The sequence below is a fragment of the Mercenaria mercenaria genome, chromosome 14, assembly GCF_021730395.1.
Source record: "Mercenaria mercenaria strain notata chromosome 14, MADL_Memer_1, whole genome shotgun sequence".
NCBI lineage: Eukaryota > Metazoa > Mollusca > Bivalvia > Venerida > Veneridae > Mercenaria > Mercenaria mercenaria.
In genome coordinates this window covers 25116181-25135114 of record NC_069374.1, presented here as the reverse complement: position 1 = coordinate 25135114, position 18934 = coordinate 25116181, and the positions used below count along the sequence as shown (strand labels likewise).

Here is an 18934-nt window from a genome sequence, read left to right as displayed (position 1 = left end):
GATATGTGTAACATGTGTATTACTAAAGGTAACTAACATGATTTATATTCATTATTGTCATAAAAAATATACTTCAAAAGCTGGGGGACAGGAGTTCCTAAAAAATGGAATGAACATGTGACCGGCAATAGACCTGGGAAGAAGATAGAATTTTTTTATATCATTGCTCCAGACTTATTGCAGTAAACACCTATGCTCCTGATATAACTGGTTTGTTGTTCAATAACTGTACCGGTTAGTTTCGTGAAATACCTGTTTCAACTGTCAGCTGAACTGGATGACAACGGTTATTTTATGGGGTAAAATGTTAGACAAGATCTTAAATCCTCCAATTTGATTGGCCGAGCGGGAATTTCGAAAATGTAAACATTTCATTATTTTAAATTGATTTATATTTCATTGTCTTTCGTTTGGGTTATGTTTCATTTTAAACAATTTATGTCTCTTTATATAGAGTATCGTACAGCACTGACTTTATATCTTTGTAGTGTTTGGTACTGTGTGTTTTGAATTTTGATATAAACGTCACTAGTTTTCGCGACACGGCAATAAATTGAGATTCCTTAGCCGCTAAGTTAGCGTTTAAACAGCCATATATGGCCCAAAATGTGCACCTCTGCACATGTGTGTCCATTTGTAACCTACTATATGCATTTGATTTTGTGCCATATCTATAAACAACATATATACCTGAATAACGTCACAAATTGTTAATTATATAAACAGGCTGGGCACATCTCCCAATCGGGGTAAATTACCTCGTTCGGGGTAATATACCCCGATCGGGGTAAAAGAAGAACAATAGAAAAGTACAAAATTTTTGATAACTTTTTTATTAAGGAAGTGCTAATGCTCATATTTTCGGGTCAACTTCGTATGATATAAACAGTTGACAATATGATAATTTTTCAACAGATTTTTGATGTAAAAATTTCAGAATTTCACCATTTTTTAACATATGCCAAATTGATAAAATGGTACATAGGCATGTTTGTAATGATGATATAAAGCTTTAGTAAAAATATTTATGTTAGCACTTTAAAGTAAAAAGAAATATCAAATTTTTTGTGCTTTTCTATTGTTCTAGTTGTACCCCGATCGGGGTACATTACCCCGAATGAGGTAATTTACCCCGAATGGGAGATGTGCCCAGCCTGATAAAACAAGGCAGTGGCTAGGGTTACGGTACCGTAATCCTAGCCTCCGATTCTAGGATTACGGAAGTTCCATATTTCTAGACAACCCTGTGAGAACAGGCTAGGATTACAGAAGTATTTAAGAGGAATCAAATATATATGTTAGGACATGCATAAATGATGTTGTTAACTTACTTGTTTCACTTAAAATAGCGTTTTTTCATGTCTGCCATATTATTTCGTGTTATCGATCCACCATTTTGGGTTAGTAAAATATAGATGGACAATTATTTATGCATTGTTGATGAATGGTTATGAATGATAAAAGTTAAAATCTTCTTAATGAAAATAGTAATGTTACAATGTTTACATAATTGTCCAACTATATCCGGGCCACATCACGAGGAGGTGCTCAGTTCATGGCCCATTTCTTTTTCTTTTCAATTTCCATAAAAAATAATCGTTTTTATTGTTTTTTGTTGTTGTTTTTTAAAAATATTGTTGTAATTTTGTTTTTGTTTAAGAGTACGTTATTATTTCATAGTCATGATTTTGCATTTTTTTTTTCTTTCATTTTTAATTGTTCTTCCCTATTTTTTTTTTTCTTTTCTCTTTCTCTTTCTTCTTTTACTAACCCAAAATGGCGGATCGATAACACGAAATAATACGACAGGCATAAAAAGTCGCTATTAAGTTTAAAACATCATTTATGCATGTCCTAATATATATATTTGATTCCTGTTTAAGAATTACTTCCATAATCCTAGCCTATTCTCACAGGGTTGTCTAGAAATACGGAACTTCCGTAATCCTAGAATCGGAGGCTAGGATTACGGTACCGTAACCCTAGCCACTGCCATAAAACAAACTGTAAACGTCGGATTAGTTCAACTAAATAACAGTGCAACACTTGCACTTTACCGGTACGCACATTCAATAAATACTCCACATTTATTCTTATGGGGGCTATTGCCCCCACACCCCCATTTTTTCTTTTTTCTTTAATGAATAGATTATTGTTACAAATTATTTTAATGATTGTAACAAGCACACCCTGCCTTTTACAATTGTAACGGTTCTCGTATTGGGTGGCCTCGGTAGCTCAATTGGTAGAGCATTGGCACAGTAAGCTGAAGGTCCAAGGTTCGAATCCCGGTCGAGGCTGCACATTTTTCCTGAGACTGTTACATTTGGGGGCTCGTCCGGGATGCTCACCCTTGGAGCCCATGCGAGCAAAGCAGTTTGGCTGGGGTGTGCATCTGAATTCGGTTAACAGTCTGCGGCAGACATTGGCCAGGAGTGCCAATGTCTCGCAATAAGAGGGAAGGTGTGTAGTGGTTCTCGCATCGGGTAGCCTCGGTAGCTCAATTGGTAGAACGTTGGCACGGTAAGGCGAAGGTCCGAGGTTCGAATCCTGGTCGAGGCTGCACATTTTTCCTGAGACTGTTACACAATCCTAGCAGGAAGTGCCTACCAGTAAAGTGCATTCTAGCCACACTTCCAAAGAAATTGTTAAACAAAATATATTCCATGACTGGGAGAGATGGGCTTAGTTTGTCTGGGGTTGATCACCGTTGATGTGCCAGTGTCTGTCTCTCCTCTCTGTCTTTCTATCTATCTATCTATCCAAAGAATTATAAAATATACAGAATGGCAACAGGAGATAATATTGCGTAAGCTCGTGTCACCGTGTTATCTTTAACTTATTGAAGCATTTGCTAACTTGGTCACTTGTGATTAACTAAACAGACGCTTATTAAACAGGCTGGTAACATTGCCCGATCGGGCTTTAAATGTTGGTGAGATTTGCTCTGTATGCCTTTCAAGTTGCCAATCTTTTTATTTTTATAGCTCTTTGTACTGATTTAATGTTTTGAGACTTAAGCTATTGTCCAATGTCTTCATCCACATTTGAGTCATTAAACACTGCAATGACAGCTTTCAGCTTCCACAGATGTGCCCAATTTCACTATCCAGCATCGGGTGCGCTGTCTCCTGCGACAGCTCTTGTTTAATTTGGATTTCACACAGCCATACTAGCCAAACATATGGCCGTTGACCTAGTCAGATATATGCATACAATGACAGGAGTGATTATTTATGAACACACATGTATAGTTAAAACTGTAGCATGGAAGCTGTATCAGTAAAATTATTTGTATGGTTGCAGGACTTTTGGACACTCGGGAAATGTATATCCCCCTGTGGAAATTACTTGTATGGTTGCAGGACTTTTAGACACTCGGGGAATGTACATCCCCCTGTGGATTAGAAAAACTTACCTGATGGCCATTTTGTTGGACAATACAATGTTTTCTTCAAAATTTAACATGAAAATGAAAACAAAATTACCAATAAAAAGTTTTAATGTCACCTATAAATAAACAAAACAACTTCATGTGATAGGAAATGATAATATGAACATGATGAATGTTCAGAATGAAATGAATATTAGTTTCTTTGACAGACTGATGTATGGCTTTGACCTTAGTTTCATGGCAAGAAACATTGTTCACATGGTAGCAGCAGTAACATTTATTTAGCTATTTTGTATTGACAAGGTTTTACCAGTATTTGTTTATTTCAGATACTCATCCTTTACAAAAACTAACAATTAGAGATGGGTAACAGTAATGGCCATCAAGCTGAGAGTGTGACTACACCCAAGTCGGATGGTAGAAGTCGCATTTTGACTTTAGATCCAAGATCCCCATCAGAGGAGATCTCAAGGACACCTATTGTTGTGAACAAGACTCCTGAGGGAGCACTGCATGATCCGCTAGATCCCAGGTCCCCTACTGTAGGGATCGATCGCACACCACTGGCACCTTTGCAAAGTGCAAAAAATGGTAAATTAAATACTAGTAGTTCTTATTCCATTTTTAGCTCATCTGATTTTTTGAAAAAAAATGATGAGTTATTGTCATCACTTGATCAGCCTCAGTGTTGCCTGGTTAAGTTTTATGTTTAGGTCAGCTTTTCTCCTAAACCATCAAAGGTATTGCTTTGAAACTTGCAATACTTGTTCACCATCAATAGCTGACCCTGTACAGCAGGAAACATAACTCCATCCTGCTTTTTGCAAGAATTATGGCTCCTTTTGGACTTAGAAAATATCAGATGTCCTGGTTAAGTTTTATGTTTAGGTCAGCTTTTCTCCTAAACTATCAAAGCTATTGCTTTGAAACTTGCAACACTTGTTCACCATCATAAGCTGATAAATTTGTCTGTCTGAAATGAATTTTAGGGATGTTTTGGTAACAATTTTGAAATTCATTGATCAAAGAACTTTAGTTAAAATCTAAATTTACTTTCATACAAGATTTCTCCATGAAATGAAAAAAAGAAAAGAAAACAACATGCCTAATCCTACCTCCCCTATTTTTTAGTTGTGTAATCCTAAGTCACTGACCCGGTACTGTTTATGATCTTATCTATAGAGAGGTTTGGCTAGTAATTGAAAGAATACCTTGATACCTTGCCTTTAAAGCAACTGACATTTTGTAATAGCAGGCAGTTGCCAGTATCAGTATAAGATATTTACCATTTTAGTTAGACTCTGACTATTTGAAGAATAGGTTGAACCATTGCACTCAGCTGTTCTTCATTTTTGCAAGTGTCCAGTTTTGGTAAAGTTTTTAGTATGTAAGCTGGTATCTCACTGTCAACTAATGGGACTGGGTTGAAACCTCATACACATATATAGTGACTCTTATGACTCTAAGTCTATTAATTGGGAAGTATGTTGTTAGTCTAGTGGCTGAACCAAAAGGCATAGATCGTATTGGTCCTGAAAAAAAACGTGGAAAGTCCTGAAATTTTTATATCTGTCTGTAGGAACCCTAAAATGGAAACAGATTAGGAGTAGTTATTTTGGTTAACTGCTAATGGGAATGGATTGAAGCTTAACATATTTGTTCATTGTGATGAGGGAATGTTTTACATGAAGTAACTATTATAATATGTTTTAGCTGCACCAGAGATTGAAAACGTTGAACTTCATACAGAGGAGCATGAGGTAGATGATGACAATGTGGTAAATGAGACTGAACCTCTGTGTGAGTGTGAGGATAAGAATAATCTTCCAGGAGTCATCGATACCCTTGGTGTTACTGGTATAGAGGATATCTCATTGGAAGATTTTCCCAACTGTGAGTCTACACGATTGGTCCTAGATGAACAGATGATGTTAGGTAAGGCACAGGTTTTATATCTTTACAGACTTTATTAAGGCCTTTACAGTTACCATGTAAACATTAAACAGTACAAAATTGGATGTATTTCATATATAAAGTTTGCAGTAAATTTATCGAATTTTCCATTGCGTTGAAAGTACCAAAAGTAGACTTAATAGTTACATAAATATGTATGGACCATTTGATGAAAAAAATTGTAATTATGACAAAAGAAAACAATTAAGATATCAATATAATCATTTAGAACATTGTTTCACCTTTGAAATCTGAAACTTTGAAGAAGTGTTCCTTTAACTTTTGCACAAGTTAGAACTTGGTAAGCTGGTTGATCGTAACCAGCAGATGACCCTACCGATTTTAGGTTTGAGACTGAAAGCGATTTCTGATAATTACGATTGCTTTCGGCTACAGGTCTCAATTGTTGCAGTGACAACACAAATAACATTTGAACCAAAAATCTAAGAATAAGATTTGTCTCCGATGGCTTAATAAGTTAATAGTTATATTAAAATACACAAGTAAACTAATTTCATTCATGCATAATCACTAAGTGACTTGAAAAACATTTTCAAGAATTTTTAGATTTGGAGCAATAATTCTGTCATATGTCATGAATACTGGTTTGCTCATGGTATGGCCCATCAGTGATTGTTTGTTGGCAGAAATTTGATAAACATTTTTAGTATGTTGCCCCCTTATGTAGAAAAGGACTTTGTATTGCTGGCAACATGTTTTATGAAACATTTCCCCAGGTTGAGGACTTGGTAACTTTGTTACAATTTCTTGTTTAATACAGTATTTGTATATAGGCCTTTTATATAGCACCTGTAGGTAATTTCCTTTGGTCACCATTTCAGAAATGTGATTTGAAATGTTTTAACAATCCATATCTTAGAAAAAGGTAATCTTTCTATATGAAGCAGAAAATCAGATCTATGACTTTGAACATAGTGAAAAGCATTGTTAACACAGTAAAAAGGACATAACTACAGTTTGACTCTTGACTCCTTGTTCGATTCATTCTCACCTAGATCACAGATCAGCCATGGTTCCCTGGTTGAACATCTGGCAAAATTTGCCAATATTTTATGTTTGTTAACAGGCCTGTGAATTTTCAGGACTGGTCCTGACCTCGGCTTTATTTCAGGCTTTTGACTGCCAGAATTTCCTTATGACTCTATTGAAAAAATTGAATTCAGGCTTTAGAAGTTAGATTTTCAGGCTGTTGGATTTTGGCAGAACCTCAGGCCTGTTTTAAAAGTGAATGGATTCACCCAGTCAGGTGCTTTTTGCATCTTATCTACATGAAGCATCTTAACTGAGCCAAATGGTGTAGTGGTTTTCAGTTTAGTATAAATGGTTGACAATGCACAGCTGCCTGCTGAGGCATCCTCAAAAAAATATACTTATTGCCTAGTCAAGTCCTAGCTATTGTATACTGTAAAGTATGCCTGTTTTCTTTTTCACAATCTTACATGCTGTTCATTCCATTATTTCAGATGTTACTGATAAGATCAGATTGAAGAAAAAGAAAGTGAAAGCAGCACAGCCCAAGGAGTTGTTCCCAATTAAAAATGCTGCAAACACAAAAGAGAACACACGCTCGCCATTATCTACTAGAACTGTCGATATGAACTCTCCGGCAAAGCTTGTACAGAGAAAACAGATCAAAGATCTTGATAAGAAAATGACATGTGCCCAGGAGAACTCTTTGTCCAGGTTTATTGTGAGGGACAAGGAGAATATGTGAAACATTGCTTTTCTTTCCACCATGGAGCTGTGTTCATTTTGTACTTCCAACTCTCTTTCTCTCTCTGTGTCTTACTCTCCATCATGAAGTCATTTACACATTCCACATTTAAACATTAAATCAGTGTTTGAAAACTTGTTGAACTCCGGATTCCCAAGATTTTAAAATTGAAAATGGAAGCTAGTCCCCAAATATTCAAGCATGTTGCTCACAAACAGTCAGTTGCTTGACAGTTTAAGACCAGTCTTAGACTTAAAAGTTTTATTTGAAAATTCTAATAGGCTTGTTTCTGTATCACGTTAACATGCATTGAAGTCAGTGTTTTTGTTGCAACCAAGAAAGAGCGCTACTATATTTATCTACTGTTATAATACAGCTTAAGGGCATATTAGAATCGAAATAATATTTAGCAAAATCGTGTTTTACCTAAATTAATACAATGTACACTCAAAATCAGTTACACATTGCCAGAATAATTCACTTATGCTACGCCCTCGTGAGACTATTCCATGGACTTGTAATTTCTTTGAATAACATTTAAACACGAGTTTTTTATACATTATTTCTTAATTGGGAACTAGTAAATAGTATAGAGTTGTGAATAGATAGTTTGTGATAGTATTGAAATGTCAGGGTGACGAACAAGGTAGTCATTACATTAGCAGTCATGTACCTGCTAACATAATTTGAGCCGCACTATGAAAAAATCAACATAGTGGCTTTGCAACCAGCATGGATCCAGACCAGCCTGCGCATCCACACAGTCTGGTCTGGATCCATGATGGTCGCAAAGCCACTATGTTGGTTTTCTCATGGCACGGCTCATTTTGAATGTTAAAATTTTCACAAGCATTGCCATAGCTTGAAACATGTATACTCAGGTTCATAAAGATTGAGATTTCACCCCTCCAATCCCATAGTAAAAAGTGGAAAATCTTTCATAATAGTTAACATTTTCCGAAGGACAGCCTTTCATCTTTTCATATTTTAATAGTGTTTGCTTTAGAAATGGTGCACTGTATCTTAGTATAATTATAAATGCTTTGCAAGGTATTGTCTGCTGATACTTTGACTTAGTGATATTATAAGTTCTGTTGTATGCAGGTTATCTTGGGTGGTATTTATGTTGAAATGTAGAAGTTATGTGATTAAATTGTGCCAGTATGACATGCTCTTGTTTATCAGGCAAAAGTTGTATTCCCAATAGTTCTCAGGTTGTCATTGTGGGTTAAAACCCCAATCAAGCAACATTTTTTATTATCCTTTTTTTTCTTTTTCAACTTTTAGATAATTTTTAAGGTTTGAAGTAAATATGAAATTAAACCCAAGCATAAAAATCTGATAGTAGCTTATTTAAAATCTGAGTCTTTAAAATCCACATGGTAAACATCTGCGAATTTTGCTTTCAAGAGTGGGTTGGTGGAATGGGGTGCATATTGAGTGCATTTTTTTCAGATAAGATGTTTTAATAGTAACTTTCAGAACTTTTGATTAGGATAGCATTTCTGTTAGATAATAATTTCATTTTCACAATAGATTTCAGTATAAAAGCATGACAGTGATGTTCTTACTCTAGCGTGTGCTTATAGTAAGTATTTACAGTTTTTATTCGTTTCCATCAGATTGCATTATTATTACATTATCAGGTGTCTGTCAACATTTCTTGAATGATTAGTGTTAAAAAAGAAGTGGTCATAGTATTTATGATACAATGTATAATTGTTATCTCGATTTGGTGATTCTTAGCTCAACAAAACAAAGTATATGGAGTGCTATTCTACTCGCTTCCGTGTCTGCGTCACCACCTTGGTTAAAGTTTTGATGCACTTTCACTCTATCTCTGTTACTACTTCATGAATTTTCTTCAGACTTACGGTAGATACTCCTCATCACTACAAACTTCATATGATACAAGGGCCAGAACTCTTGCACCAGTGTTTCATGATTCACCTTCTTTTCACTGAAAATTTCAGGTTAAAGTTTTGGTGCATTTGCAGTCTATCTGAGTGTGTTATTATTATGCTTCCCTTCGAAAAATTTGCTAATGTCTGTCAGTCTGTAGACCAGTCGGTTTCTGGATGATAATTCAAGAAGGCTTAAGCCTAGGATCATGAAAGTTGATATGGAGGTTGGTCATGACCAGCAGATGACCCATATTGATTTTGAGATTAATAGGTCAGGTCTAGGTCACTGTGACCCAGAACAGTTAAACCATTTCCAGACAATAATTTGAGGATGCTTTGGCTTAGGATCACAAAACTTAATAGGGAGGTTGATCTTGACCAGCAGATTACCTCTATTGACTTTGAAATCAGTGGGTCAAAGATTAAGGTCACATTGACCCAAAACAATAAAACAAATTCCAGACAATGTTTCATTTGGCCAAGGATTATCTAATTTGATTGGTCATGACCAGTAGATATGAGCCCAATTGATTTTGAGGTCAGTGGGCCAAAGGTCAAGGTCATATTGACCCAGAACAGTAGAAAATATGTTGCCATATAGCTAGAGAATGCTTTGGTCTAAGATCACATTTGATACATAGGTCACTTAGAAGTGGTAAATGAACCATAATTATAGATTTGAGGTCAGTACATGTACTTTGAGTGTCCAGTGCACACGTCAGTGCTTCCACCCAATACCATCAACCCTTTCACTATCCATAACAGTGGTGGGGGATATAACTGTCTTTCAGACTGCCTTGTTACGAGTTATGCCCTTTTTATCTAAAGGCACTGACCTCCAGATTTTGGCTAAAAAATGATTCTTTAAAATTGAAGTACAGCAAAATGCCGTAGTTGGGAATTAAACCTGGGCCGCCATGGCAATAAAACACTTTCCTGCATTCATGACCAATACACTTCAGAGGAATGCATATTTATTCAAAGGCAGAACAGTTAATAAATCAAAGAAATCACTGTTTATTATTTTGATTACAAAATGTTTTACATTCTGTTATTGATCATAAAACATATAAGGTAACATTAATCATGTGTGGAACATAGTTTGCAATGTTTTCTCATGGTTGTCTCCATTGATTATTGGAACCATATAGAATATTTCAAATTCCACTCGGCCACAAAACAGAGGCTTTGGATAAATCGGATCAATATTGCAATTGCAGCATACACTGTACAATTGTCACATACTCTTTATTTATTGCTGCTCATTGCAATTATCTCTGCTACTTTAAACTTCTATACACCACACTAATGCTGTCTATATGCTGCTTTGAGCTTGCATTATACCACACTAAAGCAACCAATAGAATGTATATTAATCTGAACCATTCAAATGCCAAAGATATTTTCTTTGCACAAAATTGAATCTACAGTCGAGACTGTTTTAAGAGACCGACTTTGGGAAGCAGCAAAGAAGGTCACATATGACAGGGAGTCTCTTAAAACAGTCTCACATAACTGGATGACGCTGGTTTCATATATTTTTCCAGTTAAAGTACATGTATATCGGATACTTACATATAGGCCTCTTTTAAGGTAGGAGTGAAAAATGATTAAATACTATTTCTTTAATTGCATATTGATAAAATATAAATTTCAAATAATTTGCATCATTCGTATGATGTTGATAAAACAAATTTAAGCTCATTATCTGGCAAGAAAATAAAGGGGAGCAGTAAAATATAAATGTTCCATTCGAACTATTTTACACACTGAGATTTATGATATTTATATTTTTGTGTATTAATGGTTCATTGACATTTGTTCGTTTATTGACTGCATCTTTAATCCGTGTTTTTTTCGTTGTTTCCTGTTAAATACCGCCATCTTTTTGTTTCATCAGGAACATTGTTAATTTATGCACCGACTCCGAATTCTTCAGCGACTTTATACGCTGGTTTTCTCCAGTCAATTCAAGTGCATTAACACGCTGTTCTAATGTCAAAACAGTTCTTTTTTATGTTTTTCATTGGCAATTTTTGGTAAACAAGTAAGTTCTCGTCACAAACAACTTCACGCGAGATAACGAACGGTAACTCTATCGTGTAAAATCTTGTGAGGGAACGTCTCAAAGTCGCTGGAAACGGTCTGATAATCGATTCGGGAGCCTGATTTCACAGTCGCTTGTCGCATAAGGCAGGGGGTTGCTTAATTCAGACTCTTTTAATAGTAAATTGCGTCTGGAGCATAAAATAGGGTCGCATATGACAGGGAGTCGCTAAATTCAGGGGGTCGTTAAGGCAGTCTCGACTGTATTTTCAACACAAAATCAGAGAACTGGGAAACACCAGCCCGCCCCACATTATGTTATTTTCTGTGAGGGACCAAGTCGAGAGAGTGGATGTGTCCCAGTTAATAAATTAAATATAGTGATAATAAATGTTGCAAAATGTGAATTTATGTATAGAAAGAAGCCAGGAATTCTACCTCTGCCCAATGACAGATTAGATTTTTCAGCCACAGCAAATTGTTTACAATTTGACCTCCTAAATTCTAACTACTTATCTAAACCTTTGGTCTTGGCAGCATGCTGTATAATGAAAATTGAAATTGCATCTGTTAATTGCAACAGGTACATATCATTACCTACATCAGAAAGATGTACGTTATCTTGCCGATAGAAACTTGGCATCTCACAACTGATTTCCTTTATTGACCAGTACTCTCCCAAGTGGATTGTCAAGTACAAAGTTTTTTATCTGTCAATTCTCTTATGTTTTGATCCATCATTAATGAATTGAGGGTGTTAGGGGTACCCTTGTCCTTGGGGCAACTATCACCTCTTGTTCTACTTGAAGCAACCGTTGCCATTTCTGTTGTCCTTGGAGCAACTGTCCCAGCTGTTGTTCTTTGACCATCAATATCTGTATCTGTGCTGGAAACATCACATACTTCAAGCGAGAATCTCCTTCATTTTTTGTTATCTATAACTGCTTGGGTCTTCTAACTGTATTCCATTACTACTGTTTGCAGATCAAATTGCCCCTTCAACTTTTTTCAAATCGATAGAGTTGCACGTTTACGTCACAGAAACTGTGAAGCTTGAGCTGTTTTTGGAGTTAACCCCGCCTCGCCCACAATAAATTATTCATTCACCTTGTGAAACTTTTATTCTTTATCTTGACGTCACACAAAGCTCTGACTCAGTCTTTGAAGTATTGCCGTACCTGCATACATTGTAAAATGCAATAAGGTGATAATGGATATGTTTTAAAAATAGAATATAGAATAGTTCAACTACGTTCAAATGAAAACAGCACTTTTTGTTTGTTATGACAATTATTATCGACAAAATTTCCGACCACGCAAGGTATACAAGGTTTTATAGAAAGGTATCTCGTTGAATCTTCAAGCTACGTAACACTTGTAGATTCATAAACACTGATTTATTTGATATTCAAACTTTTGCAGAGTCTTCTGTAGCTTAACTATCGCAAATCTAACTCCATTTTAGATCTAGTTTTATTTTTATTTTATTGGTGGGGTTTACATGTATGTGAATTTATCTACTATTTATTTGAAGTCGTTTAAACACTATTTCAGTTATTTACATACAGGCAATTGATAAGCCTTGTCTTCGTTCATTGAAAGAACCATTTATAGACTGACATAAGTCAAAATAGTTCCATGTTTTGTTTGTTATACGCCCGAAGGGACGTATTATGTTATGACGCTGGTGTCTGTCTGTCCGTCCGTCTGTCCGTTAGCAATTTTGTGTCCGCTCTGTAACTCTTGAACCCCTTGAAGGATTGCAAGGAAACTTTACACAAATGTTCACCACACCAAGACGACGTGCAGAGCGCATGTTCCGGATGTCTCGCTTCAAGGTCAAGGTCACACTTAGGAGTCAAAGGTCATATCAGTTTGTTTCGTGTCCGCTCTGTAACTCTTGAACCCCTTGAAGGATTTCAAAGAAATTTGACACAAATGTTCACCACACCAAGACGACGTGCAGAGCGCATGTTCCGGATGACTTGCTTCAAGGTCAAGGTCACACTTTAGGGGTCAAAAGTCATATCAGTTTGATTCGTGTCCGCTCTGTAACTCTTGAACTGCTGGAAGGATTTTAAAGAAACTTGGCAGAAATGTTCACCACATTATAACAATGTGCAGAGCGCATGTTCCGGATGACTCGCTTCAAGGTCAAGGTCACACTTAAGGGTCAAAGGTCATATCAGTTTGTTTCGTGTCCGCTCTGTAACTCTTGAACCCCTTGAAGGATTTCAAAGAAATTTGACACAAATGTTCACCACACCAAGACGACGTGCAGAGCGCATGTTCCGGATGACTTGCTTCAAGGTCAAGGTCACACTTTAGGGGTCAAAAGTCATATCAGTTTGATTCGTGTCCGCTCTGTAACTCTTGAACTGCTGGAAGGATTTTAAAGAAACTTGGCAGAAATGTTCACCACATTATAACAATGTGCAGAGCGCATGTTCCGGATGACTCGCTTCAAGGTCAAGGTCACACTTAAGGGTCAAAGGTCATATATGACTTTGCTTTGTGTATATTGCTCTGCATTGCAGTGCTCTTGTTTTTATTTGGCAGGTCTCTTTTTTGTACTTACAATAAAAAAATTTTTAATTACTTCCCTTTTATGTTACTATAAATAGCTTATTTTGAAACTTTTTTATTATTGGCCGTAGGGAAAAACCGAGACTACTTTTCTGTGGTACAACATGGATGGTACCTCCAATTTTAAGGTGTATTTTTACATACCTGTACCTGATAAGGATTTTTTTGTAGACTTCGAATATTTTTTTGTGGACTTAGATTTGTTTTTTGAAGTTTTCGTTTTGTTGTTCCAGTCCTTTGTGGCTACAACAGTCAAGTTCTTAAAATTTTGCTCCCATCCTATGATGTAAGCCTTCGGGCGTATATTGCCCCGCTTGGCGGCGCTCTTGTTTTATATTTGTAATGGTCACTCTAAAAGGAACAAAATAAATGAGGATAAATAACACCACACCGTCATTTAAAGTCATTGGTTTTATTGCTTACACATTACGTGTAACATTAATCATGTTAAGGGGAATTATGATAACTTTTACATAAATTAATGAGGAATTTAATCTCCCCTTTTGATTAGTCTAAATAATGAGACCTCGGGTAGACCGATTTTACATTTCGAAATTTTACGTTGTCTACCTAAAGTGGATATCGACCAGTCAAAAAATATAACGATATTCAACTCTTGAGTATAATTATTTGGACTACCTTTTGATACATGTAAGTTTTATTTGAATTTATCTCATATTCGCAACAAATCAGCATCTAAACCCAAATCTAGCGATGACAATTTCTTTCGAGTAGAGAAAATAACTCGTAACTGTTTCCTAGGATCGCGTCAAAATAGTTAGACTAAGACTCACATATTCCGTAAGAAATTGCTGACTTTTTTCAACTAAAGAGGCATGGTCGGTTCCGGGAATCGAACTTATGCCCTTAATTCAATCAATGATGAGCGAATCCAACATCTCGAGTCGGTCATGTTTTATAATTATTGTGAAAACTAAACACGAGATACGTTATTTAAAAGAAAAGTCTGTAGCAAAAGTTACTGAAATTTAGGCAGAAAAAAGGCCTGTAATGTATCTATATAAAAGGGTGTCTTTTTTCACATCCACGCTACCTAAAGGTAGTGTGCATTGTGGCAAGATTCATTTAAATTTTAAATGAAGATTAGATCTAGTACATCTGTTACAATCTGGTTAAACACCCTTTCGAACAGTATCTAAATCATCATTTCTCGGTCATGCAGCCAATGTAAACAAGTTCATTCAGTATTTTTTACTCGTATCGGAAAGGCGGAGTTACCTGTATAGACGAGTTCCAAAAATAGCTTCAGCATTGCTGCTTTTGTGACGTAAAGGTACAAGTCTATCAATTTAAGATAAGGCAAAAGGGAAGTTTGATCTGCAAACAGTAGTAGGAAGACCAGTAACTTTCACTTAAACTTTTCCTTTCTTAATGTCAAGTTAAGGCACTGCTTTTCATGTCCCAGTAGCATTTTCCCAGCATGCTCTGTACTTCTGATGTACAAGTTCATGAAGTTCATCTCGTTTGTTTTCCATCTGTTCAGCTTTTGTACGAGCATTGACACTGTTGAACATACTTTTAATTCTTTGTTCATGAACTCAAGAGCAAGACTAGAACCAATGGTGGTTGAGTCTATTCTCCTCTTTGGTCCAGACCCACACCTCCAAATTAAAAATCTATTGATGACAGCACACATTCCCTGATCAGTTATTTTCAGCTATGTTTGAATGACTTTTTCTCTGCTACAGCACTTAAAAGGATCTGTCCTAATGGCAGCAGCAGCTTTTGCATATTTAGACTTTTCTTCAGTTTGAAGTTGCCTCCAGCATTTGCCATAAATGTTGGTATATCTACAGAGCCTTGTTCCAAAATACTGACAAAGTACGAGTAAGCATTTGGCCCACTGGTGTAAGAAGGGGCAGTTTTAGTAAGAGCGGAACCGTTTTCAGTTCTTGTCAATTCATGCATCCACTTTTTTGCAAGAAACAGTTTTTGAAATCACCACACATCTCTTGCCTGCATACTGCATGCGGCTGGATCATGCTCTTTCAAGTTTGGCAACTTCTTTCTACTCCTACTGAAATTAATAAGTATATTGAGCCACACCATGAGAAAACCGACATAGTGCATTAAATTTTGTGACCAGCATGGATCCATGCTGTTCAATTACAGTTTCTCTAATTGCAATAGGCTTTGAAAGCAAACAGAATGGATCCTGACCAGGATGCGCAGGCTGGTCTGGATGGATCCATGCTGGTTGCAAATGCACTATGTTGGGTTTTCTCATGGTGCGGCTCAATTATTGATTGTTGAATATAAGATTTTATAATTAAGGCAGTACCGAGTTTCAAACACTTCAGTTCTGATATTTTTGTTGCTGTAGATCTGTAGGTCAGTGCCTTTAAATCTTGAATGCTGATTTTGATACATTTTCACTGTATCTCTAATTTGATTCAAATGTAAAATAATTGCCCACATCATCCCCCACATCAAATAACACAAGGGCCATAACTGTTGCAGCAATGTTTAATAAATCATTCCCCTTTATACATTTATAACATTTCAGGTCAGAGTATTTATGCTCTTTCATTACTAAATGGACTTGATTTAAACATAAAACAGTTGTTCCATATTATCACCCACATCTTTTGACACTAAGGCCATACTGGTAACTACTGTACTAATTTTTCATGAATTATGTCCCCAGTTTACTTAGAATAAAACAGTTCTCCCACATCATTGTCCTCTTCATATGAAGCAGGATCAATAACTATGACACAAATATTTCATGAATTATGTCACCAGTTTACTTAGAATAAAACAGTTCTCCCACATCATTGTCCTCTTCATATGACACAGGATCAGTAACTATGACACAAATATTTCATGAATTATGTCCCCTTTTACTTAGAATTTCAGTTTTTATTTTGGTGCCTTTTCACCATGGATTTAATTCAAACTTAAAAGCATTTCCTTATCATCACCAACACTACAACATAAGGTCCATAACTGTGGCACCTATATTTTATGAACTATGTCCCCCTTCTTTACTAAGATTTTCAGTATAAAATTGTGATGTGCTTTTGCTCTATATCACAGATTACTACGTGGATTTGATCATTCAAATTTGAAGTGGTTGTTCCAAATTATTAGCCTCATGATATGACACATGGAGCAATACTCTTTCAGAAATATTCCATGGATTATGTCCCTTTTATACATAGTGTTGATAGAGTTTCACTCTATCTCTGTTGTTACTAAATACATTAGCCAAAGAGTTCAATGATTGTCTAGTATTGTCATCCATATTGTCATTAAACTCTCCAATGATAGCTCCAGCTTTTTCAGATGTGTTGTATTTCGCTATTCAGCATTAAGAGTAGTTATGTGTGCTGTCTTTTTTATACGCCCGTTTGAAAAACGGGACGTATTATGGGAACGCCCCTGGCGGGCGGATGGGCGGTTGGCGGGCGGGCGGATGGGCGGTTGGCGGGCGGGTGGGCGGGCGGCGTCCAGAGACCTTGTCCGGAGCATATCTTCTACATGCATGGAGGGATTTTGATGAAACTTGGCACAGTTGTTCACCATCATGAGACGGAGTGTCATGCGCAAGAACCAGGTCCCTAGGTCTAAGGTCAAGGTCACACTTAGAGGTCAAAGGTCAAATTCAAGAATGACTTTGTCCGGAGCATATCTTCTTCATGTATGGAGGGATTTTGATGAAAGTTGGCACAATTGTTCATCATCATGAGACGGAGTGTCATGCGCAAAAACCAGGTCCCTAGGTCTAAGGTCAAGGTCACACTTAGAGGTCAAAGGATACAAGAATGAAAAATTCAAGAATGACTTTGTCCGGAGCATATCTTCTTCATGCATGGAATGATTTTGATGTAGCTTGGCACAGTTGTTCACCATAATGAGAGGGAGTGTCATGCGCAAGAACCAGGTTCCTAGGTCTAAGGTCAAGGTCACACTTAGAGGTCAAAGGATACAAGAATGAAAACTTTGTCCGGAGCATATCTTCTTCATGCATGAAAGGACTTTGATGTAGCTTGGCAAAATTGTTCACCATCATGAGACGGAGTGTCATGCGCAAGAACCAGGTCCCTAGGGGTAAGGTTAAGGTCACACTTAGAGGTCAAAGGATACAAGAATGAAAACTTTGTCTGGAGCATTTCTTCTTCATGCATTGAGGGATTTTGATACAACTTGGCACAAATCTTCACAAGCATGAGAAGGAGTGTCATGCGCAAGAACCAGGTCCCTCGGTCTAAGGTCAAGGTCACACTTAAAGGTCAAAGGTCAGATACAAGAATGACTTTGTCCGGAGCATTTCTTCTTCATGCATGGAGGGATTTTGATGTAACTTGGCACAATTGTACACCATCATGAGACGGAGTGTCATGCACTGGTCCCTTCTTTTGAATTACTTCCCTTTGCTGTTACTATAAATAGCTTATATTGTAACTTTTTCATTACAAGTCGTAGGGAAAAATCGAGACCACTTTTCTGTAGTACAACATGCATGTTACATCCAATTCTGAGGTGTATTTTGAGCTATCTCTACCTGGTAAGGATTTTTGTGTGGACTTGTAATTTTTTTTTTTTTCGATTTTTTTTTTTTTTTTTTTTTTTCTCTTTAAAGATTAACTTCCCTTAGTTGTTACTATAAATAACTTACATTGTAACTTTTTTATAATTGACCGTAGGGAAAAACCAAGACCACTTTTCTGTGGTACAACATTGATGTTACTTTCAAATTTTGGGTGTATTTTAAGGTATCTCTACCTGGTAAGGATTTTTTTTGTGGACTTAGAAAAATAAAAGAATTACAATAATTTCTAAAAAAAAACAACATTGTAAACAACTAGAAAATTAAAATTCCATTTGCAAATACAGGTGCTAGTGTAAACAAATTTGCTGTGACGGGCGTATATTGTGACATTCTGCACCCTTGTTGACAGCTGTAGTTGACACTAGGATTTTGGAAGATGGATATGCTACATTTGGAATTTGACTTAGTGAAAATTATTTATATTTTGAAACTGTGTCTACATGTTTGTTTTCTATATAGCTTTTTAGGTTCTAAATCCCTTTTGTTATGCCTTAAAAAATGAATACATGTAGTTTTGTCTTCTTTTTTTTGTCAGAAGATAAAGTACTTAGACATTGGATATTTCATTTGTCCAATAAATGTCACAAATTCAGTAGATCTCTCATGAATTTCATCATCATCATCATCATCATTTTTGTCTTAGTTATCATTGGCTTTAAGTTATTGTTCCATTTATTTCATATACATGTATATTTATTATAAGTTAGACACAAATAGCTTGTTTGGAGCACATTTTATGA

The 18934-nt window shown here is 36.3% G+C and overlaps 1 protein-coding gene across 1 annotated transcript; it reads left to right on the top strand.

The window, feature by feature from the left end:
- Positions 1 to 322: 322 nt before the first annotated feature.
- On the top strand, positions 323 to 16976 carry LOC123526597 (uncharacterized). Its single transcript, XM_045305837.2, has 4 exons — positions 323 to 362; positions 3724 to 3985; positions 5108 to 5329; positions 6832 to 16976. Exons 2-4 carry the CDS (start codon positions 3757 to 3759, stop codon positions 7080 to 7082), a joined length of 702 nt encoding a protein of 233 aa, XP_045161772.2. The 5' UTR covers positions 323 to 362; positions 3724 to 3756; the 3' UTR covers positions 7083 to 16976.
- Positions 16977 to 18934: the final 1958 nt, after the last annotated feature.